General features: G+C 52.3%; 1 protein-coding gene across 2 annotated transcripts in view; it reads left to right on the plus strand.

Annotated features, from left to right (window-relative positions):
- The window catches only part of GRK5 (G protein-coupled receptor kinase 5), a 176,810-nt gene that overhangs the window by 78,243 nt on the left and 70,623 nt on the right, over positions 1 to 27,944 (plus strand). For both annotated transcript variants that reach the window (XM_081104802.1, XM_081104803.1), the window contains exon 2: positions 2,023 to 2,118. Coding sequence is in view for 1 of the 2 variants with exons in the window: in XM_081104803.1 (XP_080960929.1) it covers positions 2,023 to 2,118 (96 nt within the window). In the remaining variant the exon portion in view is untranslated. The remainder of the gene's footprint in view (positions 1 to 2,022; positions 2,119 to 27,944) is intronic.

Consider the following 27,944-nt stretch of genomic DNA (forward strand, 5'->3'; position numbering starts at 1 on the left):
ACAGAGGGAAAGGCAAGGGCAAAGGCCCTGAGAGCAGCTACAGGGAGGGAAATAAAGCTTGGGGAGAGGATGGCCAGAGAATGAGCTGACCCGTGGGTGATGGGCAGGCCTGGGAACTGGCCATCTGGCTGCAGGAGCCGGGCTGAACCCGGAGCAGGTGGGAGGTTGTGGTTGTAGCCCCTTGTAGGCCTGACAGCCCTCCCAAGTAGGGAGGTGGGCCTGGGGCAGCTGGGGCCACAGGGTAGGCCTGGCCACCTCAGGATACTGAGAAACAAGCAAGTCCAACTGAAATAACAAACAGTATCAACACTTCAGTCATGACATATGCAATTTAATAACCTACCAGCATACTTACAAGCCATATATTTGTCTGGAAGTGGTGACCTCTTTGAGGCAGGTTTTGTTTGTTGTTAAGACGCAGAACCTTGCCCCAGCCCGTCCGAGTTATGGAGGGACTGGCTTTTACGCAATTTGTTAGAGGAACTGGAGGTGGGTATGCGTGGGGAGGCCATTCAGGGCCCCTGTGGCCTTTTGGGGGACACCCTGCTGAGAGTGGTTGAGAACCGCTGAAATAAAGCCTCTGATGTCTGTCTTTCTTGCTAGATTGAGTGCCCTAAGGGGGGAGTTACTAGAGCGTGACACCCCATCCATCTTGCCTATCACCATGTCCCCAGTGCCTGCATAGCACTCAGCATTTAGTAGATTCGCAACACCTAGTGGTTGAGTGAATTGGTGAATCTGTGTTAATTTTCTTAATTAATGGATAAGTTCATTGATAAAAAATGCACACACACACACGTGTATGTATAAAATAGACTCCTGGTTTCTGTAGACTGGCTACCTGAGAATTAACTGAGGAGCCTTTCAAGATGTCACATTCCTGGGTCCCAATCACAGAAAGTTGGGGTGCAGCCTGATGGGGTATAGCCTAGGAGTCTGTTGTCAAGAGTACTTCATTGGTTTCTCAAAAAAGTAAACATAAGGGTACAGAATGAGTCACCCCAAAAGGTGCCTCTGTGGTGTGTGTTTGTTTTGAGCTAAAGGCAATTGAAATGGGGCTCATAAGAAACTGCTACCTCTCCCTTAAAGAATTTAAATTAGGGGCTTTGCCCATAATAGGGGTTATTACCAGAAAAAACTTTATGATCTACCTATAGGGAGGGCAAACTTCTAATTACTGCACATCTGCTCTTCTTATCCTGCAATGATCTTCCTCCCCTATGAAGCCCCAACATGCCTTATCTCATCCTTAGTTCAGAATGTTGTATACACCTCATGTTACCTGTCTCTGAACCTCTCATGTATGTGAGATTTTTGACTCTCTTGTATATGTGGGGTTCCCATACATATGTATTTAATTAAATTTGGTTATTTTCTTTTGTTGCTCTGTCTCGTGCAGATTTTCTTTAACTCTAAGTATTAGAATTAAAGAAAAACAAATGAACCTTGAATGGTAGAGGAAAATTTCTTCCAGCCTTGAGAAAGGTCTTCTGAGACCCTGGGGTTTGTGAGGATAAAGAAGGGCGTACCCAAGACAAGTGGAAATTAAAGTTCTTGTCCCCAACCTCTGACCTCCATATGGGGAAGGTGAATCCACACGAAATGAGGACAGAATGAGGCATGAGGGGATCATTTCCACAAGGATTTCCTGAGCCTACAGGGAAGGTTATGGTCTAGTCTGGGCCAGATGCCAGGCACCTAGCGGGGTGGACAGCAGTGGCAGATGCTGAGGAAGATCAGGGTGCCTGATGGGGGCACCTGCATGAGTGACTGGAGGGGCTCCTCTACTGCTGCTGGTCAGGGGAGCTCAGGCCAGAGCTCACTGGGAGTACACACTGGATTGAGACCAGTGGGCCAGCGGGGGATGGAGTGCTTGGGGTGTGTCACTGACTGGACCTCAAGCTCCCTCCCACCAGCTGTCTCCTAGTTGGGTGCTGGGGACAGGCTCCCTGGGATGGGACACAGGCTTTGGAGCCTTGGACAAGACCAACATCAACTGACATCTGTCCTCCATCTCTGCAGGGGGCGGAGGAAAGCGCAAAGGGAAAAGCAAGAAGTGGAAGGAAATCCTGAAGTTCCCTCACATTAGCCAGTGTGAAGACCTCCGGAGGACCATAGGTGAGCGTCCGGCCTCGAGGGGACTTGGGGAGGGGCTGGGGGCGCAAGGGGTTGTTAACCCCCACACAGCGAGTCCAACACAAATCACTATCGCCATGATTCCAGCAGGGCTCCAGGCCGATGTCCTTGCAACAACGTCTATTGAGTATTTGGTGTGTGCTGGGCAGAGTTGTCTCTGTTACCCTTGGAGGCGGGGTCTGTTATTTTACTCCCCCTTTCGGATGGGAATGCTGAGGCGCAGAGGGTTCTGTAACTGGATGGAAGTGACACAGCCTGTGGGAGGGTGGCGGAGGGGACCAGGCCCAGTACTGAGCCCCAACTCGTAACTTTCCCCCTTCCTTTGGGGCCCATGGGTCGTGCCCTTGGGAAACGGCCCCAGGCTTTGAGAGCCAAGAGTGAGGTGAGCATCTGCGCCCCCCTCACCTCGGGCGGGGGAGGTCAGTGCTCAGCGAGGGCCACCCTGCTCCGTGGCACAGCTTCCACCTGGCCAGGTACCTCCAACAGCCACAAATGTCCCTCTCCTCCTGTTCCACCTGGCCCTGCCCTCATCACTTCCGCTTCGGGGGACCCCTGGGAGCATAGGATTCACCTCAGCTTTTCTCTGCCCATGGGCCCCACCCCATGGGTCCTTCCAGGCCCATGGCATCCTCTTGGCAGGGCCCACCCCCCTGGGAAGGTGTGAGACACGTGTGTGCTGGCGTGGGGACGTGAATTCTCTGTTCTCCCGGAGGACATTGAAAGGACTCTGTGTGCGAGCGCAGTGCGAGGAGAGCGGGGAAACGCCGCCGCAAACCGGACTAAGCCGTGGCCCCGGCCCCAGCGCGGGGCCTTCTGCCTGTTTACAGTCCGTCGCCCTGGTGTTTGCCCAGCCTCTGCTGGGGGCCTGCTGGAGGCTCTCTTCAATAAAAACCTCATTGCTCCTCCAGACCAAGACACAAGCCAAACAGCGGCACAAGCCGCATTTATTTTCCTTGTGGAGTCGTGAGCTCACTTTCTGAAGCTCCTTGGGAGGATGTCCCAGGACAGGCTCGGGCCGAGGTGAAAGGGCGTCTTGGGCCCGGAGGACAGCGTGGGGCGGGGCGGTGGGAAGGCTCTTGATCAGAGGGAAGGGCAGAGCCCACAGGGACCCAGGGACCCGGACGCTGCCCCCTCTGGATTGCTCAGAACAGTGGCCCGTGAGGCCATGCCCCCCTTGCCTCTGCACTGCCCTGCCCTGCGCAGCCACAGGCCACTCCTCCCAGCAGCCAGGGTGACTCTGGAAAATGAAAACTGAATCCCCTGCTGAAACCTCTGTAGAGTTTTCCATCCCACCCAGAATAAAACCCAAACCCCCGACTGTGGCTTAGAAGCACTCTGGCCATTGGGTGAAGCCTGGAGACCCCTTCTCAGAATAATGCTCTTATGTGTGTAAAATAAAATGCATGAGGTTGTTAGATATAGTTATTAGATACTTTAAAATATTTTTATTGATTTTAGAGAGGAAGGGAGAGGGAGAAAGAGATAGAAACATCACTGATGAGAATCATTGATCAGCTGCCTCCTTCACGCCCCCTACTGGGGATCGAGCCTGCAACCTGGCCATGTGCCCTGACTGGGAATCGAGCCGTGATCTCCTGGTTCATATGTTGATGCTCAACCACTGAGCCACACCAGCCGGGCAGTTATTAGATACTTTTAAATTTTATGATATTGAAGTATATGTGCTTTCTTGTTAATACTTTAAATAGTAAGGTCCACTAGCTACTGCGATATTGAATTTGCGAAGAGCGTGATACTTCCAGATATCTGTAACGACGGTGTTTGGAACAGATCTGTGGTTTCTATTGCTGACGAGTCCCTGGCACTGCTAACATGATGGTGGGTTGTCGACATTTGTGACCGAGGGAAGTGCTCATTTTCAGTTAGAGTTGGTGACAAGAAAGATGACATGTGTCTCCATCCAAGTCCCTGGGTCCCCTAAGTCTTGTTCATGGACCTCTTGGCAATGCCCTTCCTCCCCTGGCCCTCGCCTATGTCTTGGATCGATGACTCCCTCCTCCCCAGTCGCTAGCTGCACGGGTCGCCTTTTCGTTCCTCGGTTCTTCGAATACCCCAAGCTTGTCTCCAGCCTGCAGCCTTTGGAACGGCTGTGCCCGCCGCCTGGAATGCTCTTACCCACAGATTCTCCGGGGGCGTTTAGGGCTCAGCTCAGATGTCACCTTCCCAGCCAGCCGCCAGAAAGGAGGCAGACTCTCCCTGCCTTTGCTGCCTTTCACACGGTGCTGTTTATTAACGTTCTCTGCCGTAACTCCATCTGAAGTCACCTTTTGAGTCGTTGATCTGTGTATTTTCTGTCTCCCCCCGCCCTGGACTGGATGTCCCATAACAAGAGTGACTGTGTCTTGTCTAGAACAGTGCCTGGCACATAATAGAAGTTCACTAAATGTTGGGTGCTTGAAGGAATCAATGAGATAAAGTATTAGAAATACGGTTTTTAAAACAAAATGGTGACATGTGCTTGCTTTGCCTAAATTTAATTTTAGCCAGTGGTTTAAACCTTAAGTCATAAAAGTTTAGACGTAGGAGGAACCTTAGAAAGCACCTACTTGAATACTCCCCCCCCCCCCCCAATTCTTACCTGATAGATGAGCAAGCTTCGCACAATCACATGGCTGGGCTACGGTAGCCTCTCATCCACTAAGTGGGGAAGGGGAAGGCACGGTGGCTCCTGGCCCAGGCCAGTTCCCCTGAGGCTGCAGTTTGGCTCATTCTCACGGTGATGTTAGGTTTCCACAGAATCCTCCACTCCAGGAACTGGAGACCATCCTGTCCAGCCCATTTCAGACCTGAGTAAAGAGGCTCCAAGAGGCCCCTGGTCCTGAGTTGCAGCTTTCACTCCACAGCATCATACTGACTCCTTTTGGGCACCAGCTCCCACCAGTAATCAAAGCAGAGACTTATTAGGCACTCAAAGCGACAGACGTTTCTGTCTGATTCTCTGTTTATTTTATCTTATAAAAGTGGGTTGTAGGTGCACTTGTTTATTCAATTAGTGTTCACTGAGCAATTATTATGTGGCCCTGGAGCTCATGCATGGCTTTGCCCAGAAGACGGAGAGAAATAAAGCAGAGATAACAAGTTGAGAAAGTTCTGTGATGGAGGAACAGGTTGCTGAGCTGGGACAAAGTATCAAGGGTCTACACCCATCAGGAACATGACCGTCTCCGGAGGAGGTGGCATCACTCTGAGCCTCCCAGGGCACCCCTTTGTGTGAGCTCCCTGTGGCCATGGACCACGTCCTGTCCATCTTGGAGTCTCCGTTGCTGGCACAGTGAGTGGATGGGTGGGTGGATGGGTTGATAAAGTAGCGAATGGATGTTGCTCTCCTCCCAGCCCAGACACTGTGATTGGCAGCGATGAGTATTAAGATAGAAATTCTTTGCCACACAAGTGTGAGCACCAGACATGAGTAACTGGTCTTAGCCAGGCCTGGCGGAGGACAGGCGGGCCATGCGAGAAGGAAGGGGCTCTCTGACGTCTGCTTGATGAAATATCAAATAATGACATTATTAACTATTCAGTTCATTGTTCTCATAAGATAATGAGAGGGCCCAAATCAAAGGACTTCTCAGAATGTCCAAAGCTTGGAAGGCGAGAGCGTCATTGTGAAGATAAAAGATTGTTGAGGTCTGCAAATATTTCTCAGTGACGCAGAAAGTTCTGCGGGGAATGGTGTGGCATTTTTATTTATTTAGCTCAGGCTCATTGCGTACTTTATTCTTTCATTTAAGAAAAAAAAAAGCATGAGGGGGCTTGAGTGAAAGAGTTGATTATTCCGCTGTTTGGCAATATTTCTGTAGGAACTGTCCAAAAGCTATATAATAAATCAAGGCCCCCTCCGCACCCCCTGGCGCGACTGACGTTTATGAGGAGGCTGTTCACAGAAATTAGCTGCTGTGGTGCCCTGTGCCCCCACAGACCCACAGGACCGGGGAGATTGCCTTCGCCTGGTGGCAGAGCCTCTGACCAAAGCCTTAACCCTTTGCAGGAGCGGAAGCTCTGAGCTGTGGGGGAGTTCCTAGAAGACAGTGTAGAACAGCGGTTCTCAACCTGTGGGTCGCGGCCCCTTTGGCGGTCGAACGACCCTTTCACAGGGGTCGCCTAAGACCATCCTGCATATCAGATATTTACATGACGATTCATAACAGTAGCAACATCACAGTTATGAAGTAGCAACGAAAATAATTTTATGGTTGGGTCACAACATGAGGAACTGTATTTAAAGGGCCAGAAGGTTGAGACCCACTGGTGTAGAACCTTAGCATTAAAGAAAACACCATAATAATGTGAAGGCTGCCTTGAACTGGTCTCGGACTTGATAATTCACTCCCTGGGTTTTGCATGTATTCCGTAAACAAGAAACCGGCCTACAGATACCTGTGGAGCCCTACTATGTGCTAGGCATTGGTGCAGGTGCAGAGCTGGCCACAGGCCGCAGAAACGGGGCAGTCTCGTGGACTGACTCGGTCACTGGCCCTAAGGTCCGAAGGTGGCTCCGCTGCTCCCAGCCCAGTGATATTGGGCAGGTGGTTTAATTTCTCCAGGTTGCGGTTTCTCTGTCTATAAAATGGGGACACTGATACCAAGCTGGTAGAGCCGGTGGGAGGGCTGGCAGAGTGCCTTGCATATGCCATCGCCTCGTGGTCATCATCATTGTAGTCGTCATCATCATCATCATCATCATCATCATCATCATCATCGTGGTTCTAGTGGCCCGAGGGCAGAGGTCGAAGGCCCGGAGGGAGGGCTTTAGAGTTTCCTCAAGAAGCTGAATTGGCTACAGGAATGAATGGAGCTAGCTGTTTCTATGCTGACACCACATGGGTCCAGTGTCCCAGCAACCCTTGCCTTGGGGGCATCTGAATCCTACCCTTTCTTAAGTCCCTGCCTTCAGCCTCTTCCTCCTGGAGGCCCACCCAGATAGATTCCTTCTGGGTGCCACACTCTGCCCAGACCCCTGGCTGGTGGGTGGGTTTTTTTGCAAGGTCATGTGGTTGTTTTGGAAGGTTGCACCCTAGTGTCCTAGCAGGGAAGGCATGGAGGTTTGCTTTACCTGTAAGGTGGTGTTTAAAGAGAGAATTGGCATCTTATTTGTGCAGTTAAAAGCTGAATGAATAAAGACCGGATCTGCTCTCTGATTCCACGGTGGGTTAGTGGGGACAGTGACGCCATGTTCCTCTTCCCTTGGCGTTAGGTCCCCTGATGAGTCTGTGGACTCCAGAGAGGATGATGGTAGAAGCCTCACCACGCTTGCAGACCCTGCAGGACAGAGGAGTCCCTGCCCGTTTCTTCTGGGATGCTGGCTGGCAGGGATCACCCCATAGCCTGGAACAAGTGGGATCTCAGGGCCTCTGTCCTGCGAGGGTTTGGAGGGAAGCCCGGGCCTGGATTAGCTCAGTCTGACCCGGGACCCCATCTCTGGGGTCTCTAGCCTCCTTGTAGACTGCTCAACTCTGCTGTCTGATCAGCAATGGCCCCTTAATCCAGCCCACGTGGTCCTGCCTGCACAGCGTCGGTGCTCACTGAGTGGAATGGGGTGGTTGGGTCCTCTCCCGGAGATGCAGCAGGGGCTGGGCTTTGCCTCAGACACCTTCCCTTTCTGCTCACTCCTGCTCAAGGGCCACTGGCTCCTGGGGTTGCCAGGCACTCGGAAAGGATTCCGGGCTCCTGGGACAGGTCCCGCCCCACACAGGGGCCTGAGTGACCCAGTCCCCTTCAGGCTGCCAGGTTAGCACTCGAGCTCTTGATTTCATCGTCAGGGAGACGTCATTCTCGTCCTTGGGGTGATAAGGGCGTGTCACGTCTGTCGTTCAGCCACTTACCGTTCCCCGATAAGGCACAGCATCTGCTCGTCCTTGGAGGGCAAGATAAATTTAGATGTGGCAGATTTAGAACGTCAGGTGACCTTTTCACAGCTGTAGCTCTCAGGAGGGGAGAGCAGCCTGGCTTGTCTGCCTGCTGTTTTCCAGGCGTTAGTCTCACCACCCCACAAAGATCAGTAGCCACCTGAGGTCAAGGGGCCGGGTGCTCAGTGCCTGGCAGGAGCTTGAGTGCCTGGGAGATGCTCAGCGATGCTGGTCCATGGGCTTCGCTTTTGAAGATGCTCAGGATGGCACACCGAGAGGGCTTTTCCAGACGACCTGGCGCTGTGATTTTCAAAGGCCGCTCAGTAGGGACGGGATGTGACCCAGAGAGAGCTTCTACCTCCTCAGGGTTTCTTTTTACCTTTTTTGTTTGGGCCCCTGTGTAAGGTTTTATTCCAGGGTCAAAACCAAGTTTGAAACCCACGGCTCTAGGCCAGGTCTCCCATTTTCCAGATCAGCAAACTGAGTCCCAGAAAGACAAGTGGCTTGCTGAGGTCTCCCCATGACCTGATGCCCAGGCAGGCTTTCCCCCGCTGTCTCAGTTTGTCATAGCAAGTGCCACAGTCTGGGGCTTAAACACCAGAAATGTGTTACCTCCCAGCTTGGGAGGCTGGGAGTCTCCGGTAAGGATGTGGGCAAGGCTGGTTTCCTCTGAGGACCCGGCGGAACAATCCATTCCAGGCCTCTCGCCTAGCTGCTGGCGTGCTGGAATCTGTGGCATTCCTGTGCTGATAGAAGTGCCACCCCTCGCTGCCTTTATTTTCATACGTTCTCCCTGTGTGTCCGTGGGTGAATGTCTATGTCCAAAATTTCCCCCTTTATTATAAGGACACCGGTTATTTTGGGTAAGAGCCCACTCTTACCCTAATGACCTCATGTTAGCTGGATTTCCTCTGTAAAGGTTCTAGAGTGCTAGGGTCCAGACTCCAATATATCTTTTATGTGAGGACACAATTCAATCCGATACCCACCTTCTCACATGGTCTGTGGAGGCCAAGTTCCATTAGCCAGGGTGTCCTGATTCCCACCAGGTCTGAGGGTAGACCCTTCCCCCCTCCAGAGCCTGGCTTGGGGTTAACCCCTGCAGGCCCAGGCTCACCGAGTCCCCACAGAACATCTAAGGGAGGATTAACGGCTTCCCAATCCGTGTGGCCTGGTGCTTTCCCATCCCTTCTTTTTGTCGTTGTCGTTATTGTTCCAGTCATGGTAATTGGTAAATAATTTTGCTAAAACACATACAGACAATTTTAAGGGAAGGCCACCCATAATGTCACCACTCAGCTCTAGCCAGCAGTAACACTTTCTGTATTCCTTCTAGCTCTCCCCTGTGCATATACCCACAGTTGTGTTTCTTCCTTTTTTTTCTTAGTATAATTTCAAAAATATTTTCCCATGTCATTAAAATTCTCTGTAAATGGGATTTATGTCTTTCCATTTGAGACATATTTATTGAGTGTCAGGCACTGAGGCTGCATCAGTGACCAAAACTCAAAATTCCTCTTCTCACAGCTGCCCTCTCCAGGGGAGTGGTTACCCCGTGGACAGCGGGGAACTAGCCCATTGCCCTCCACCCAGTAGCAGCCAGGCCCCAGATCCCGCCCCCCCCCCCCCCCCCCCCCGCGTGTGGCTGGTTTATTTTCTGTGGGTGATTCTTCCTTTAAGGCAGCGTTTCTCAACCTGGGTTGCAGCCCCTTTGGCGGTAGCATGACCCTTCCACAGGGGTCGCCTAAGACCATCCTGCATATCAGATATTTACATTACGATTCATAACAGTAGCAACATGACAGTGATGAAGTAGCAACGAGAATAATTTTATGGTTGGGTCACCACATGAAGAACTGTATTTAAAGGGCCGGAAGGTTGAGAACCACTGCTTTAAGGTATCATTTGCATACAAGCCCTCGCCCCGGAGCCCAGCATGAGCCTGAACTGTAAGGGCTTCGTATCTAGCACAGGCATATATTGTGCTCTTTGGCGTGGTGTGTCCTCTAGCGTTTGCCATTGCAGTGAGCATTCAGACGAACATCTTTGTCGTTCACGGTGATGTTCCCATCTCTGGCTCAGAGGGTGAACAGGCCTGCACTGTCCTTTCGAAGGCCAGACGCACTGAGCTGAACCGAGCAGCGGGTGCGGAGGCCGCTGCCTCCTTCGCTTCCCCTGGAATGTTCCGTCTCCAGCTCAGCCTCTGCAGACGCCATTCACCTGAAATATGCTGCCGATGGACAGAGCGAGCGAGGTTTGGTGAGCACCCCGGGCCCTGCGTGCCAGCCCCAATCTGCCGCAGTCCCCGGCATGAGAAGGGCTTTTCTGTCCAAGGGAAGGCTTGTCCCCGAAAAGAGGGGAAAAACAAGCTGGTTTATGCAGCGACGGGGACCTCAAACCAGCACAAGAGGCCAGCCGGCCCTCGGCAGCCTGAGCATGACAGCGTTCTGCCCCATAAAGAGGCGCTAGGACAACACTTTTAATGGGCTCTGCCCAGGCTCTATTTACGGAATTTATTTCCCGGGCTCCGTCTGCTCAGCGACACCTTGGCAGCATGGCCCGGCGGCTGCCTCGGGGATTAAATGCTCCTTGTTCCGAGTACCCAGAGCTAGCACCCAAGAGAGGGTGAGAAGAAAAAAGGTGGGTGGAAGGAGATTTGGGGCCAATATAAACTTTTGAAATAAAATAAAATAAAATGAAAACCGACTAAAGAACAACAGCAAAAATGTATCCCCCCAAGAGCTCCTGTGGACTTGTAGCCGCTGGCAGAGAGGAAAATGCAAAGTCCGGGAACACGCCCAGTGCCGTCTTTTGTTTGTTTGTTTTTTCAGTTTCACGCTTGTGCTATCCTGGCGTCATCTCGAGCAATTATTTTTGAAATGATCTTTTAGCTCTTTTTCTCTGTACAAAAATGGTATACACCCATTGATGAAATTTCCCAAATCTAAAAAGAGGAAAATTAAAAATTGCCGATGCGCCCTGGCCAGTGTTGGCTCCGTTGGTTGGGCATTGTTCCATGCGCCGAAAGGTTTCCAGTTCAGTGTCTGGTCAGGGCACATGCCTGGGTTGGGGGCTCGATCCCTAGTAGGCAGCGTGCAGGAGGCAGCCGATCGAAGTTTCTCTCTCCCTCTCCTTCTCCCTTCCTTTCTCTCTGAAGATCAATCATAACATTTGTAGAAATTTGCCAGTGAGGGAACCACAGTTAACATTTTGGTTTCTGGCTCTTTCATAGTTTGTTCTGCTTATATAGAGAGAATCGCAGCCCCTGTCATCTGTTTCCTTGCCCAGGAGTCAGACAACACTTTCAATTGAAATCTGTGGTTGTAGAATCCCCGCTGGACTGGGAGGCAAAGGCCCCCGGTTCTCGTGCCACCTCCTTGATCCAGTGTCTTTGGGAAGTTGCTTAGCCTTGATTTGCTCATCTTTAAGATGTGGGCCCAGTAATCCCCACCTTAGGCGACGATCAAGTGGCCAGAGGAGTTACTGGTGCAGAGTGATTGCTAACGTGCTCTGCAAATTGTGTTCATTTTCCATGTGGTTTTGGGACCCTTGGGTGGGACAGGTGGCTGAAGTCATTTTCCTGTCTTCCTGGGGAACATGACCCTTTTTTCTCAAGCCGCCCTGCGTCTGATCTTAGTGAAAATCACCACCTCCTTCCAGCCGCCCAGAGGCCTGGAGCTTCCCTTTCCCGCTGCCCTGCCACCCCTGCCCCTGCCCAGTACACATGGCCAGTCTCTCTCCATGTCCAGGCAACTCTGCCTCCATAGTATGTCTTGGGCCGGCCCCTCTCTCCCCACCTCTACTGTTTCGTTCTTCCTGGCACCTTTTTCTCCTGCTGAACTGCTCTGTCGCTTCGTACTCCCTCTGGGCTCACTCCTTTCCAACCAAGCTCCATGCAGCAGCCAGGAGGCTCTTTCTAAAAACCCATCCGATCACACCACCACTCGCTTCTGTCGCTTCCCACAGCGGTCAGGGTGGAGCCACAGGTCTTCCCAAAGCCGGCCAGGCCTGCCTTATGCACCCTTGCTTACTGCTCCAGCTTCACCCCCTCCTACCATCCCCGACTCAGCCTTTCCCTTCACGGTCCCTCCATCATCAGGCGTGGGTGTCATCCACCCAGGAGTGCCCAGCAGCTGTAAACCCTGTGCTATGACTCAGGCAGGTCAGCTGGGGCCAGACTGTTGAGGGGCTCACCCAGCTCAGGCACGTTGGGATGGAGACAGTGAAGAGCATGAGCTCGGGTGCCCGAGGGCCTGGGTTTGAGCCAGGCTCTATTCCTCACTGACTGTGACTTGGACCAGTGGTCTAACGTCTCTAATCCTCAGCCTCCCTGTCTGCAAAATGGGACGAGGAGTGTTGCAGGGGGTAACGGCAGACGTGCACGGGCAGCTCTGCGCGGGGCCTGGCACCCAGGGAGTGCCCGTAGGCGGCAGTCGCTTCACCTCGTCTTCCTCTGCATCATCACTGCTATTCATCATCATCGCTGTCGTCCAATTCCCACTTAGTTCAGAGCCTTGTTTCCCGATTTCCCTCCACCCCCGAGGCGGTTGCCAGATCCTGCTGGTTTTAAGTGTATCTGTTCATTCATTCGTTCATTCATCTGTTAAGCCCTCACTCTGTGCCAGGAACTCGGGGAGCTGCCAGGTGGTGGGGAGCTGCTTTCACAAGTGGCTCTTGGCAGCGTGGCTGGGCCACATTTATTGCCTCCGTGTAACCTGAGCATAACCCTCTTCCCTTAGCCCCACTCCCATCCCTCAAATTGCTGTTTACTAGCTCTCAGCCGACTTAGAGGTTCTCTAGATGGTACACCCCTCCCCTCCTTAAAGGCCATCCCATCCCTCCATTCCTCCTCCAGGCAGGAGGGGCCTCTCAGACACATGGGGTGATGTGCAGTCCCATCCACGAATCCCTGTTGAGCTTTCACTCTGGGCTGGGCAAGGTCTGCCGAGGGTCCCAGGGGAGAGGTGAGGCTAGCTCCATCCCTTACGGACCTGGCCTAGTTGGGAAGACAGCGCAGAAAGCAAACACGTGGTGCTGGGAAACAGCCATGTGAGAGTGGGCAGCTGTCAAATGTCTGTCCTTAGAACCAACTGCCTAGAGGTTGGACAGGGAAGGGAGACAGGGACCTTTCTGTGGGACAGGAAGCTTCCGGTCAACAGGTAGGAGAAAGGGGAGACGTTGGGGGTCAACAGGTTCAGCATCATCAGCATCACCCAGCCAGCAAGCATTTCCTGGTGCTCAGCATGGCCGGGCATCAGGCTACTTGCTTTGTAGACAAGCTCAGTGAATGGTTACCCAGCCCTCTGGGCCAGGTGCATTTTCCAACCCCTGTTTTATGGACGAAGATGCAGAGATGCAGAGAGATTAGTACATTGCTCAGTTGCAAAGCTCTGGAAGAAGCAGAAACCTGGGCCTGAGTCAAGGCCAGGCTGGCCGTGGGTTTCCACCACATTGGCCACATTCTCTCCTTGGAGGTGGGACAACATGGGGCATATAAGGGGGGTGATGTGTGCCCCGCGTTGGTGGGCTGGGTGAGGAAAAGTCATGTGGGAGAAGGTCCAGGAGGGGCTGGGTCAGGCCAGAGACTCCATCCTGAAAGGTTAGGTGCTTGTCCTGCAGGTAGTAGGGAGCCAGTGAACATTCATCTCTGACAGCCCCTGCAGCCATCCTCAGGGTGAGAGCAGAGAGCAAAGAGGGGCGGTGGACAGAGTAGGCCGGGCGTCCAGGGCAATAGGAGAGCCCGCCCCTGCCCAGATAGTTATTCCTTACCCCCTCGATGCCAGGGGGGCAGGCGACAGTGCTTCTCCGGTGCCCCCCCAGGTCCTGGAACCCCAAATGCCCCGCTTCTGACAGCAGCATGCTGTGGCTCAGGAGGCAGCAGCTGGGCTTCTGTCACCCGCAGCGCCAGGCTGGGGGCAGGTTTCCCTCTGTGACGCCGGGTCATGGGGTGCCTTTCCTATTACCTGTGAGGCCTCAGCCAGCAGCTGCTCCTGCTGCCCACCTGTCTCTCCTCCCTCTTCTGGGGGACGGTTTCTCACTCCCCTGCTGTCTGTTCTCTCACCCCCCTCCTCCTGCAGGGCCTTTCGGAAGGTGGCAGATGGGCACCAATGTCACACTGTCCATCTCTTTGCCCCTGCTGTGCCCGGGCACAGCCTAGAGATCATCTTGGTCACAGTCCAGGAGGGCGCTGACTAGGGGTCAGAATGTGGGTCTGGGGCGCAGAGGGAGCTCTCCACCCTGACAGCCCCTGGCCAGCCAATCATGAGACCCATTCTCTTGGGCTTTAGCCCCTTCCTACCCTCTCTGTCCTCATTTGACTTTAACATGAAGGGAATAGTTCTCCACTCTGCTTGCCTGATGTTGTATTAACCGTGCAGCGGTTCTCAACCCGTGGGTCGCGACCATCGGAAAACACATGCAGCATATCAGATATTTACATGACGATTCATAACAGTAGCAACATTACAGTTATGAAGTAGCAACGAAAATAATTTTATGGTTGGGGGTCACCACAACATGAGAAATTGAGGGTCGCAGCATTAGGAAGGTTGAGAACCACTCCCACCCCCAGCCTGCACACCTCCCGATTCCTGTTTCCGTCCGTGGCTTTCCCAGCCTCACCGGCACAAACCTCGGATTCCTGTCCCCAGTTGGTTGGGCCTGCCCCCTCTTCTCCCCCCTTTGCCTTGACACTTCTCACCCTGCTTGGACTAATGCAGTAGCCCCTTCACGGTCCTGTTTCTGGCTGCTTTCTTCTTCCTTCACGCCCATCCAATCAGACCTTCTTGTCTGCTGTTCTTAGCACTCGGAAGCTTGTTGACTTTTCTAAAGACGTCCACGTTGAGGCTCCCAGCAGACATCGATGGCCTAGCCACTGCCCCTGGGACAAAGCCCACCCACACAGCCCGAAGGCAGGGCCTCTTCCCCGGCCTGTCCCCAAACCTGGTCTCCTAAAGCCATCAGGCCCTGGCGTCAGCCGCCCCCAACGCGGTGTTAGCAGCATGGCCTTTCAGGCCACGGGGTCGAGTCCTGCTCTTCTGTTTGGGAGCTGTGTGACTTGGAGCCGTTTGCTTAACTTCTCAGAGCTGCAGGGACAGAACAGAAATGATAGTGACGCTGATAGATACTGATCGCGGTTATTATGTGCCAGACACTGTGCCCAGCACTTCGTATTACCGCCTCACCTTCTCCATAACCCTGAGAGGAGGCGCTCTTCCGGGCTCATTGGAAAGTAAGGAAACTGGAGTTTGTGGCAGCGACGCCCCTGCCCAAGGTCACACACCACCAAGAGGCAGAGCCAGACCCGGCCTGTCTGGACTCCAGTCCTCGTTCACAGATACGGGGACCACACCGCGCACTTTTCAGGGTGGCTAAGGGGGTTTGCACGTGGAAGTCCCGCCCGGGGCTGGGCACCCGGGGAGCTCGGGAACCAGGTTGTCTTCCTGCTTCTAGGCCTTTGCTTGGGCCGCGCCCTCTGTCTCCCACTCCACCTGGCCATGTCCTACCTCCAGTGTCAGTGCCCCCCAAATCCACCCACCGCACCCACGGGGAACACAACTTGGCTTTTGGTGTCCGTCTGTTTTCCTAGCAGTGTGTGATGTCCTGGCCGCCTTTGTAGGCCAGCCCCTCCCCCAGTGCCTGGGCCACTGTGGGAGCTGGTAAGGTGTCCACAGAGCCAGAAGCACCTAGGGAGGGGAGGGAGGAGTAAATGGTGAGAGGGGATGATGTGGGGGGACCCGAGAGGGGTCCTCGGGAGCATCCTGTGCAGCCACAGCAGCTCACCGCCCAGCCTGGCAGCCTCAGCATCACACCTCCGCAGTCTACAGGGTTTTGGCATTTATTTCAGTTATTTCCTGACCGTGACCTCCTGGGTCAGATTTATCATTTCCTGGACAGGAAGGAAAAAGCCCCATGGGGCTGGGGTTATCGAGGGTGAGCGCGCCCCTGCCGGAGCTGGCTTCCACTCGTGGGCCGCTGCCGGCCAGCCTCGGCCTGTCTGCGGAGCCCGACAGCTCCTGGCAGGCCTGAGGTCTCTCGGGACACGTGGGCTGGAGCAGCACGGCAAGGCGCCTCCGCCGGCTCACAAGCCACCTGGCTGACCCTTAGCGTGCCTTCAGAGGGAGCTGGCTGGCTCTTGGGCCCTGCTGGGGAGACCTCAGGGATGGGGGTCCTCCCTGCTCACGGGACCCCCAGGCGCTGGCTGAGGCACTGGGAAAACCAGTTCACCAAAAAGCTCACTAGAATGAGCCGGTGGGTCTTTCTTGTTATTCGCTTCCAGCCTCCGGCCCTCAGGACAGAGCTGGCCGGGCCTCCCTCAGGCTCCGCTCGGGGGCATGGGGTAGTCCTTCTCCCTCCCGGAGGGAAGGAAGGCGGTCCCGCGGAGATTGGACTCATTTGTCCAAATACCTCTCTCCAAGCCTCAGTTCTCTCCCCTCAAAAGGGGACAGACACCTGCCTTGTTCTTCCTGCGCCTGGGAGCTCACCCTCACCCCCACTTTACGGATGACATAGCTGAGGCTCAGAGTGAAGGGCCTCGCTCAGGATCCAAGGAGGCCGGGAGTGGACAGGGGCTGGGCAAGCTGCCGCGGCTGCTGCCTCCTGCTGAGTGGGACCCTGGGTTGTGAGGCCTTTTCGGGGGATGGGAAGTCTCCCCAGGAGCAGCTCTGATCTCACACCATGGTTTGTAGCAGGGAGTGACTCAGCCCCTCCCAGTGGCCCCCGAGTTCACAGGTCCGTCCGTCCTGGTGACGCCTCCATTCATTTGTTGAGTCTGAGTGCCCGATCAGAGGGTGATGCCAGTGCCCGGGCTGGAGAGCTGAGGTCTGTCCAGTGCTGCTTTCTGACCAACAAGTTAAGATCCCTCCTGGCATGTCAGAGCTGGAAGACCTCATACAGGGAGCCCCACGCCCTCACTTTGCAGGTGGAGAAACTGAGGCCCCACAGAGGATGGATGGGCAGGCTGGAGGGGGAGGATGGCAGGAAACCAGCTGGGACCCGGGCCTTCTGGCTTAGTGGCCAGGCCCTGTGGGGCCTTCATTGAGGAGCCTGGAAGGCCCAGCTGTGGCATCTCGTGCGTGTGTGTGTGTGTGGGGGGGGGGGTACCCTTGGAGGAGCAGTTCTGGGTCTGTGCAGGAAAGGACCCTTCTTGTTTGTGGCCTCCTCACATCCTGCCTTAGAGCTAAGCAGCCACTGCTGGGCAAGTATGGTGCCCACCACGCTCGGCAGCAGCCTATGGATTAGGGAAGGGCTTTCTCCTAGGGCCCCGAACCTGCCCTAGGAGATGGGACAGCTTGGCAAGCAGAGAGGACAGCCTCACCTGTGCCTGGGGGGATGGCCAGGCAGGGCCAGGTGTCCGTTGTCCTGGTGTCCCTCGTCCTGTTCTGGTCCAGTGTCCACCCTTCTCCGTGAGGAAGGGCAGAGTGGTACCCCACGAATGAGCTCTCACTCACCCAACCCGGTCGGTCTGCCCTCCAGGACGGGGGCTGTGTCTCAGTTCCCTGCACCCCCAGCATGTGTCGCAGTCCCTGCACATAGTAGGTCTGGTTGTGTGTGTGTTTAAGGAGGAGTCCTAAGGCCCGATTTTACTTTGTGTCCTGCCAGCAACCACCTACCTGCATTGCTCTCTGTTCAAGCAGGCAGCCTGTTTTGTGCCAGAAGCATGGCTCTCCTTGGTTAGGTGTCCTGGGGGGTGCTCATTCTCGTCTCCCCTCCCATGTGGCTGCTTATTTCCTGTCCTTTGTCTTTCATCGAACAATTGAACATGTGCTCTTATTGGAAAATGCCATGGGCCCTTTTGGGATGTCAACAAGCAATCAGTAAATCTGAACATTAGAAATGAAAGAGAGAAACCTCTGCTCCACCTGGGAAGCAGGTGTGTGTGACCTCTGGTGCCCTCTCAGGAGAATGGGCACATTAGCACCTGTGCTGCTGACTTCGAGGAATGTGGGAGCAGAGTGTATTTGACAGGCCAGCATGCCAGGCAGTGCCAGGTCAGGGCCTGCCCAGGGCTCTAGAAGATGCGTTACTCAGGCAGGAAGATGCCAGGCACCTCTGTGGAACTGCCAGTCTGGAGGGGGCCAGAGCTTGCCCGGCTGGGCACAGCTGGCCAGCTTCCCATTGTGGAGAAACATCTGAGAGCTTGGCTAGAGAGGCCATCGGAAGGTGAGCTGGTAGTGGTGGTGGGGAGAGGGGGATAGACATCACAAGTCACAGTAGCGGTGGCAGGCCAACCACACGGGGTGAGAGGTACAATGACAGGCCAACCACATGGGGTGAAAAGGTGCAATGACTGAGCATCTGCAGGGAACCAAGATGGTGACATTGTCCACAAGAGAGAGTTCAATTGAGAGGTATAAATAGGAGTGCTGAGGGTGGCTGCTCGCTCCCTCCTTCCACCAAAGAGTATTCCTGGCCACCAGCAGGAGACAGATTTTGTGAGATGTTGGCAAGAGATGAGAGTTGAGCAATCTCCCGTCATCCTCTGCTCTCCTCCCTCCCCACACTGTGGCCATCGTAAGAGAGGTTTGAGAGAAGGAGCTCTAGGCCGAGAGGTTGAACGTGGTTCGTTCGCAGTGTTCACAGAAGCACTCCTGGCTGGGGACCAGAGGGAGGAGGGAGGGGGATGAGGGTGGTGATGGTCAGTGCGGGAAGGAGGCAGCAGGGAGCGGATGGGGCTGGTCTTCACTGCGCCTCAGTGTTACAAAGGTGCCAAAGAAAGGGAGGACATGGCTAGGGCGGGTGCATGGCTCCGGGAGGTGGGGCCAGGGGATGCTACGTCAGGCTGTTTCCAAAGGTTCCTACAGTCTTTAAAGCCAGGTTTGGTTCTTTGCTATTCCATGATCTCGCTGGATGGTCTGGGGGCAAGTCTCCACCTTCTGGAAGCAGTTCCTCACCGATACCATGGGGTGAATAGATAACATGGGCAGCCTCCCGGGGTTCTGTGAGCACCACCTAAGACTCGTGGGGGGGCCCTGTACGCAGGGCTCGCACCCCAGGGTGGAAATCTCACTGGGGCTGGAGAGGGTCACTAGGATTGCGCGTTGGGTCAGTACCAGAGACAGCCTCTCGGGTCATTGCAGCCACATTTCCCCCCAGTTGGGTCTGAATGGTGAGAACCAGCTCTCACGCCCGGGACGGACTCAGCTGCCATCACCTCCGATTCCTCCGAGTTCCAGGGATTCCTATGATCCTTGAAACCGCCACCGGCCTGTGGGGGTTACTCAGCCACATGCCCTTGGCTGTTGCTCCGAGCGTGCCTGTCTTCACTCCCCATCGAGGCTGCGGCTGCTGTGCAGCTTGCATAGCTCTCTTCACACTCCCTGAGTTCATGTAACCCCCCAGCAATCCCGAGAGGAAGTGGTATTTTCATTCTCGCATTACAAACTGGGTTCCTAGGAGTTGCCTAAGTCGCCAGTTTCCAGGCCAGGCCTGGCCCGGGACAGCTCACTGCTGCTTCTTGGGGCTTAATTGGGGCAGTGACCACCACATGGCCTGCCTGGGCATGGGGTGGAGACACTGCATCTGGGCTGGTGGAGGGGTGTGTGCGTGAGCCCATTCCTGCAGGGTGAGCTTCCTGCCTCTTTCATGGGGATCCTCCGGCTTCAGCGCCGTCTGCATGCTGCTCTTCGGCTGTCTGGTCCCAAGCAGCCTGCCGCCTCCACCTGTCTCATTTCTTAAGTCTGCCACTTGGCCACGGACAGGTGAGATGGCGGGAGAAGTGAGTTACCTTTCAGTCTGAGTTGCCAAGTAAAACGTTCTCTAAATGCCAAGAACCATTTTGCTTGGTTACTTCTTCACAGGCCAAGTGTACTGTTTCCCATCAAAACATTTCCATCATCCCCAGAAAGTGTTGCTGACACAGAGGCGGATCCCCCTGCATCCTTGTCACAGCTCACATTCTCTTTGGGATCCCGTGTTTTCAGAGCGTTACCGCCTCTTGCTTTGTGCAAGGCCCGTGCTCCCTGGTGGAAATATTTTGCAAGGATGTTTTTAGCTGGGTGGCGGCACAAAAGTCCTCCAGAAGGTTTTCTTTGTCCGGCTCCGTGAAGAACCCCTTTCCTGCGAAGTCCCTGCCACGTTTCTCTGGCCAGTACGGGCCTTGCCAGGGCGCCATGAAACGGATCAAATCCCATTACAGCAAAAGCTGCTTAAGGTTCATGGAAATGTTGGTGGAAACGATTGCAGACTCCTCTGCTGACAGCTCACTTCTGATGTGTAATTTTTGGTAGAACATGCGCCCGACAGCAGAAGCATTTGGACAGCCCTTGGAATGTGCTGGAATGGAATTTGGCTGTGCTCTCTGTCCAGGTCTCTGATACGGCTATGAGGAATGTTCTCCTGCTCATTAGGCAAATGTTCAACAGGCTCCTTCTCTGTCCCAGATGCTGGGTTAATCAGAGATAAATGCAACCGGCCCATCCTCAGAGAGACCGGTTGCTAGGGAATAGAAGATGCGTGTGCACGTCATTCCTAAATACATCAGAACCACATCAGGAAGGGTGGCAGGCACGCCTCTTCATGTGTGAGATGATTTCAGGTGGTGCACGGATGAGCTGTGGTTATGCATTTATTTTTAGTGTATACCATTCAAAAATAATAACTACAGTGGTCATGTTCCATTTGATATTGTTTAGAAAGGCTAAGTAGAAAAAAGCTGGGAGAGAGAGTTAATTAAAATCCAAGTTAAAGAAAGAAAAATATGAAGTAAATACTGTAACTAAGTAAACAGTGGTAACTATTACAGGTGGTAGATTATGGGGAAAAACAATCATGACAAGGCTCACACGTGGCTGTTGTCTGGAAAAGTTAAGTTCAAGTTCATTGCATGCTCATGGGATGCCAGGGGCTTTACCTATGTTGTCATTCAAGGGTAGTGTTACTATCCCGACTGACAGCTGATGAAAGTGACACTCAAAGAAGTGAAATGATTTGCCCAAGGTCTCATGACTAGTAAGGAGAAGAACTTGGATTTGATCCTGGTCTGTCTCACTCCTGATCAGGAACCACTATGCTATAGGACACAGTACTACAGTTGATCAAATAAAGGTGTAATTACTTTCTCCCCAGGGTATAATCCAGGAAAGCTTCCTAGAGGAGGTGGCCTTGTCTGAGGGGTAGGATATAGGAAAGGAAATTTGGGTGGTAAGGCAGAGCATCCTATGGATCATGGTTATTGGCAGGATGGCTTGAACAATATCTTTTTTCCTCACGTAAATGAGGGACCCAGTCTCTTTTTGTCTCTGTTTTAGATATCTCACGGTCCAAGAGGGTTGATGCAGCTCCCGCCATCACATTTTCATTCGAGGGAGTAGGAAAAAGAAGAGAGAGCACAGGGTAGACGTGCATTTCTCTCAATGAGTCAGGCTCCTTTAAGGAGCTTTTCTGGAAGCCGAACCTAACAGCTTATCCTTCTCTCATTGGCCAGCCTGGTTCTAAGGGAGGCTGCCCACTGTGTGTGAAGGACAGAAAGTCATATCTTCAAGATGCTTCCGGAGGCATGAGCTACCTCCACGAGAGGCTGCTGCGGGAACAGCATTTGAATGGAGAGGGAAAAGTCTGCTCTGAACCGGGACTTGCCTCCGGAGTGGCCCCAATAAACTTGGTCTTTTGTGGATTGTTCAGCACGTTGATTTGGTGTTTAATTGGACTGTAGAGCCCGGCTGGAGTGGCTCAGTGGTTGAGCATAGACCTGTGAACCAGGAGGTCACGGTTCGATTCCTGATCGGGGCACATGCCCAGGTTTCGGGCTTGATCCTCAGTGTGGGGCGTGTAGGAGGCAGCCGATCCATGATTCTTTCTCATCATTGATGTTTCTGTCTCTCTTCCTTTCCCTCTTACTTCCTCTCTGAAATCAATTAAAATATATATACGTAATTGGACTGCAGAGTTGCAGCAATAAGGCCGCCCCAGACAGGTCCTGTTTGCCATCCCATCAGCCCCTCTGTAAAGTCAGAACCAGTCTCGAGTGCAAAACAGTCCAGCTCCCCAACCTTCCACCCTCCGCTGCAGTGAGAGCAGGAGCCACAGAACCAGCTTTCACGCCGCTCAGAACTGAGTGCTGAGTCTGGCGCTGAGCCCTTTGAGGCGCTCACCAGCCCCAGGCGAGGGCGGCGTCCTGTCGCTCACAGCAGATGTGAGGCCTGGCAGCTGCAGGTTGCCACCCTCTCTTTCTCGTCACCCCTGGGGGCCTGTGTTCGCCTTTCACTTCTCGGTTCCTGGGCATGCCCGCTTGCTAGCTGCCTGGAAGAGCAAGTGTGGACTGGAGTTGCCCAAGTTATTCTGAGGAGTTGTTCACAGAAGATCAATCAATCGTTCATGCGAAGCCCCCTCTGCCGAGATTTGGGGGTCTTTTGTGTCTGAAATGTGCTTTTTTCACTTTGGGAGAATTTCTCACTCTTTTGTCAGGCCGTGGAAAGAATGTTAGGGCTAAAATGGGCTTGAAAGGTGGGATGAACCCCCATGCCTCCCTTCTCTTGATAGGGAGACTTGGCTGCAGCCAGTTAGAGGCGGAAGCGGGGTTAGGGGGTTGGGGGGATGAGGGGGGCAGTTGACGCTGCACTCCAGGGCTCTGTCTGTTCTGTAATCACCTCCAAGCAGGTAGGATTGTGAAGAGGCCGGAGAGATGCTTTCCTGGGGCCTTAGAAATCAAACTGCTATCAATATGCTAATTACAGTAGTTCTTGTTTACCCTTTAATTGGGTCCTGGAGAGCCTCTCCTCCAACATGCAGACAGACGTTCTGTTCTTGAAACAGAAAGTCTATATTACTTTCTAATGAAAACTCTAAACCCAGGCTTCCCCTGTGTTCAACCATCCCTTTCCCATGGAGTTAGTAGGTCCAGCCCTGGCCTCCCAAATTGAAGGCCGGGCGGGGTGTGGGGAGGAGGCACTGACGCACTTCGGAAAGCAGGCAGCTCCTGAAGGAGTCCGTGTGCCGGGACCCACGTCCCAGGCCAGGTACCTGCTAAGGTCATTACACATCTGAGCACTATTTTTAGCAGCGGCATCGCTCCTAAAATCAGTTCTCCTGGCTTTATTTCTAGGTTGGATGAGGCAGGTGCTGTTTGGAAATGTCTTTTTCTCCCCTCATCACTTTTGTCCTGGAAGAACCTGATGAAACACAAAATGGCATCCACACCGCCAAGGGCAATCTAAATATTTGTTTGGGCAACAGAGGGATGGGTGCTTTATTGGCTTTGAGGGTGGAACCCAGAGGGCAGGAAGCAGGGCTGACCACACCCCTTCACTTTCCGAGGAACTTGGGTGGGGCAGGAGCCCTCTGGGAACTCAGGGCTTTCAGTCACTGGCCAACCGGAGTGGGAGCCTCCGCTCCAGTGAGGGATGAAGATCTCCAGTGCCCGGAACAGGACTGTTCTGAAGAGGCGGCTGTAGATGCTAGAAGAAGAATACGTTAGCGAACGTGCTTTGTAAACCTGATAAGTATCTAAGCACCCACTATACACCAGGCCTAAAGCAGGCACTGGAGAGACACTGGCTAATGTTCCATGGCTGAGTGACGCAGCGACATAAAACAGCTGTTCATTATGCTCACAGACTGTGTGTCTGGAATTCAAGGAGGGGAAAGCAGGGATGGCTTACTTCTGTGTCCTAACCCTCCCCCCCCACCCCCCAAGAGCCTCAGGGCAAGACCTGAAGTCTAGCAGTGGGAGATGCGCTCACAGGGCTGGAGGTTCTGGCTGTTGGTGGGTCCTCAGCTCCCCTCCATGTGGCTTTACCTGTGTCCTGAGCTTTCTCACAGTTGATGGCTGGTTCCAAGGGTGAGCATCCCAGAGAGGGAGAACTAAGCCAAAGCTACATGCTTTTTTTGTGACCCAGCCTCTGGCGTCACAAAGCGTCTCCTTGCCCACGTCCTGTTGGTTGGAGCAGTGACAAGGCCGCGCCCAAATTCAAAGGGGGGGAACACAGCCCCAACCTCTCAGTGGAGGGAGTGTCAGTGACATTGTATAGCGAGCCTATGGGACGTCTGTACATTTCATAGTAAGTGTAAGAGACCGGGAACTGTGAGCAAGGAAGAAGAGGCTATAAAGATGGCAAAGCAGGTTTGAGAAGAGAACTTCGGGAAATGGAAATGTAATAAATGAAAGTAAAAAAATCAATGGGTACATTAAGGAGCAGATTAGACTTAGTGGATGCAAAATTAGATAAGTGAAAGCTACGTTCAAATAAATGAACTAGAACGCAGCCCAGAGCCGTACAGAGATGGAAATAATCAAAGACAGGGTAAGAGACATGTAGGATAGAGTGGGAGGTCCAATACCCACCCTACTGGGTTGTCAGAAGGAGATAATACAAAAAATGGGAAAGAGGTCACATTTTAAGAAATAATGACGGAGAATCTTGCAGATTCTTTTGACAAGTCTGAAACCTCAGATAGAAAACTCACTGAATCCCAAGCATGATAAATAAAAGTAAAATAAAAATAAAATAGAAATAAGACATATTAGTGTAAACCTGCTGTGAACCTAAGACAAAGAGATTATTATTTTTCTTTTTTTCCCCTTTTTTTGGTGGGGGCACCTGGATAAAGAGATTATTTTAAAAGGAGCCAGAGAGATGAACAAGATGTTTTTTCTGGGAACAGTGATGAGCCTGTGGGTAACTTCTCAACAACAATTATGAAAGCCATAAAATGGTAAAATATCTTCAATGTGCTGAGAGAAAGTAACGATTAGCCTATAGTTCTATACCCAGTGGAAATTCCTTTCGAGAATAAGAGCAACATTAGAGATAGAAGGTAGAGAAAGAAGAACAAAGCTTGGATAATTTTCTACACATTTACTTCACGATAGGACGTTCGGAGGGGCGAACTTCAGGCAAAGGAAAACACTAGACGGAAGGTCTGAGGTACAAGGTGGGAGGATGTGCAACAACTTTGGTAAATATTCGGCTGTATTTAAACAACTGCTGGTTGTAGAAAATGATGTCTCAATTGAAGGATTCAATAAAAACAAGACAGAACTAAAGTATCGGACGATTGGAACATGTGAGCTGGGGGGGCATAATCGGAATTAAAGCATTGGAAGCTCCGGCTGTCTCTTTTAGGAGGAAAGTAAACATGTTGATGAATTTTGTATTTGTGAATGACAGACAGTGATACTTGGAAACTAGCCGAGTGGCAATTTCCAAATGCGGATCAGGACTTTTAGAGGACCCTGAGACCCTTTCAGTGAGACCAGAACTATTCCATCATAATGCAGAATCATCCCTAGTAATACTATTTTCCCTTTCCACTCTTATTCTCTCGTGAGTGTACAGTAGTTTCCTCGAGGCTCCTTGATGTGTGATAACATCATCGCTCTGATGGTTAGCGGAATGTATGCTTGTCTATTCTTGTGTGCAAATTATTCTCAATTTTATTTTCTAAAATGGAAAATATTAATAGATATAACCCACACAAACAAAAGCTGTTCGGGGCCCTCGATCATTTTTAGAGGTGCAATGAAGTTCTGAGTCCATAAAGTTTGAGAAGCGCTGAAGAAGAGGGAGGGGGAAGGATAAGAGAAACAGTGATTTAAAAGACAATCCTTATGAAATGGCATTTTCCGAGCCTTGAGAACAATTGTTATATTGTTCTATAGTTATCCTTCATTCTCTTTATTCTAAAATAACTCATGCTAGAAATGTTTAAATTTAGCAAACGTATGAAGAAAGGTGCTAATACAGTCTGTAGGCCTGAGAACCTTGATGGAGAAGAATTTCAAGACTGGGTCATGCTCCCCATGTGTTACAGCGACACCTACTGAACAACTGGAGTATTACAACCCAGCTCTATGGGACAAAGGTTTGTAGCAAGAGTAAATGTTATATTCAGAATACTAGTAAAAAGGGAATAGAAAAGAGCAAAATCTGTCAAGCAGAGTATGACATTATCATAGGTTAAGACAAAACAGAAATTCTCAGTGTGCAAAGGGCAACTCAAAAAAGGCATAATGACAATATCAATGCCTATATGCCCTCTCCCTCAGTTAGATGGAAAATTAGTGTCCATCAGGGTGCCTAGAGGATTACATCAGCATCACCTTGGAGCTTTTAAGAAATAAGTAGTTCCAAAGCTTTATAGAATTAGTCTCTAGGCCCAGAATTTTATTTATTTTTTAAAATATTTTTATTGATTTCAGAGAGGAAGGGAGAGGGAGAGATAGAAACATCAATGATGAGAGAGAATCATTGATTGGCTGCCTCTTGCACTTCCCCTACTGGGGATCGAGCCTGCAACCTGGGCATGTGTCCTTGACTGGAATCGAACCGAGACCCTTCAGTCCGTAGGCCAATGCTCTATCCAGACTGGGCCAGGCAGCATCTGCTGAACAGATCACTGCAGCCTACCAGTGCTAGGCTCTCGCACGGTATCTGGTACAGATGGCTCTGCTAAGGATGGCTTATTCCCCAGAAGAACCATGTTAGAGCTGGACAGCTGAGCTCTGGGGCTCATCTATGCCAGTGCCTGCCCCCAGCTCTTCCACTGGTTGCTACCTCATTTCTTCCACTGCTGTCAATGCTCTGATTGGGGCTCTGAGCCCCAACTGTAGACCATGTTCACTGCTCATCCCTTCTGGATTTCTGGGGTCCTGTCTGATTTCTGAGATTGGGCTGGCCAGAGTCCTGTTGGCCTACCTTCCTGATGCCTTATCAGATCAGCCCTTTAGCTGTGCCTGGATGCCTACTCCCAGCACTGCCTAAATCCAGCTTCGAACAGGCTGTGGACTTTTCCAGATCCTTCTCTTTCCTTTGACCCCAGGCTGATTTCCATTCGTGCCCCAGGACCCTCAACAGGGAAGAGCCTAGAACAGAGAAAGCTATCAAAAATAAAAAACAGACCATGGCTCGGTGGGTGAGCATCAACTTGAGAATCAGAAGCTCACTGTTCGATTCCTGGTCAGGGCACGTGCTCAGGTTGCGGGCTTGATCCCCAGAGTGGGGCGTGCAGGAGGCAGCAGATCAATGATTCTCTCTCATCATTGATGTTTCTATCTCTCTCTCCCTCTCTTTCCTCTTGGGTATCAATAAAAAATATTTTTTAAAAATAAAAAATAAATAACAAAACAGAACTATGACCTTCTCTATGCTTCAGCATCCAGTAGACTCAGCCCAGCCACCATGGGTCCCTTTGCTCATGAGTTTTCAACATAGTCGAGGGGAGGATTTGCCTTCCTGTGTGGGAACCCTTCTCAAATTGACAAAAGGATAAAGGCTTTGCTTTACTGAAATTTAGCCTCCAGCTCTCCCTTTCCAACCTACCAGTGCTAGGCTATCACACGGTACCTCTGTGCCTTGTCAAAGAAGACCCAGCCGGGGACGGGGAGCTTCCACCCCCACCGAACAACAGCTTGTGGGTGAAGCCAGGCGAGGCGAGGAAAGATTCTTAGCAACCAGTGAGGTGTGAAGGCAGCCAGAGCCAAACAGAGCCTGGAGCCCAGGCAGAGAAGGCTGCCAAGTGCTTTGCCCTGTCCGAGGTAATAAAAGTGGTCTGTAAACGTTGTTGTTTTTTTTCCTTTTACGTGACAGCAGGACTGAGTAATAGTGATTTGACCGATTTGACCATAAATGCAGGTGAAGCTTTTTTTTGTTCCAAAGATAAAGCAACAAAATGGGAGACAGGATGGGCTGTGGCCTTCTGCTTACTCTGGTCAAATTCCTTCGCGCCCAAGACTGTCTCGGCACAAAAAGGAGGTGCCTTAAGAGGATCCTGTCTTGTCTGCAGATCTGTCTCCTGGGAGATAGAGGCTAAGGCACCATGTGGGAGCATCCTGGGGTGCCATTGGTGCTTGTGGTCGGGGAGATGTTTGAAAAGGTCATAGTCATTAACGGGGATTCGTGGGGAATGTCCGTTCTGGTGCATACCTTGACTGAATTCCTGCCCCTGCGGGGGGAGGGGGGAGCATTAGAGTCTAAATTCTTGTTGGTTTGGCTGCCCTCCAAAGAC

Source organism: Myotis nattereri (assembly GCF_964212035.1).
Source record: "Myotis nattereri genome assembly, chromosome: 13".
NCBI lineage: Eukaryota > Metazoa > Chordata > Mammalia > Chiroptera > Vespertilionidae > Myotis > Myotis nattereri.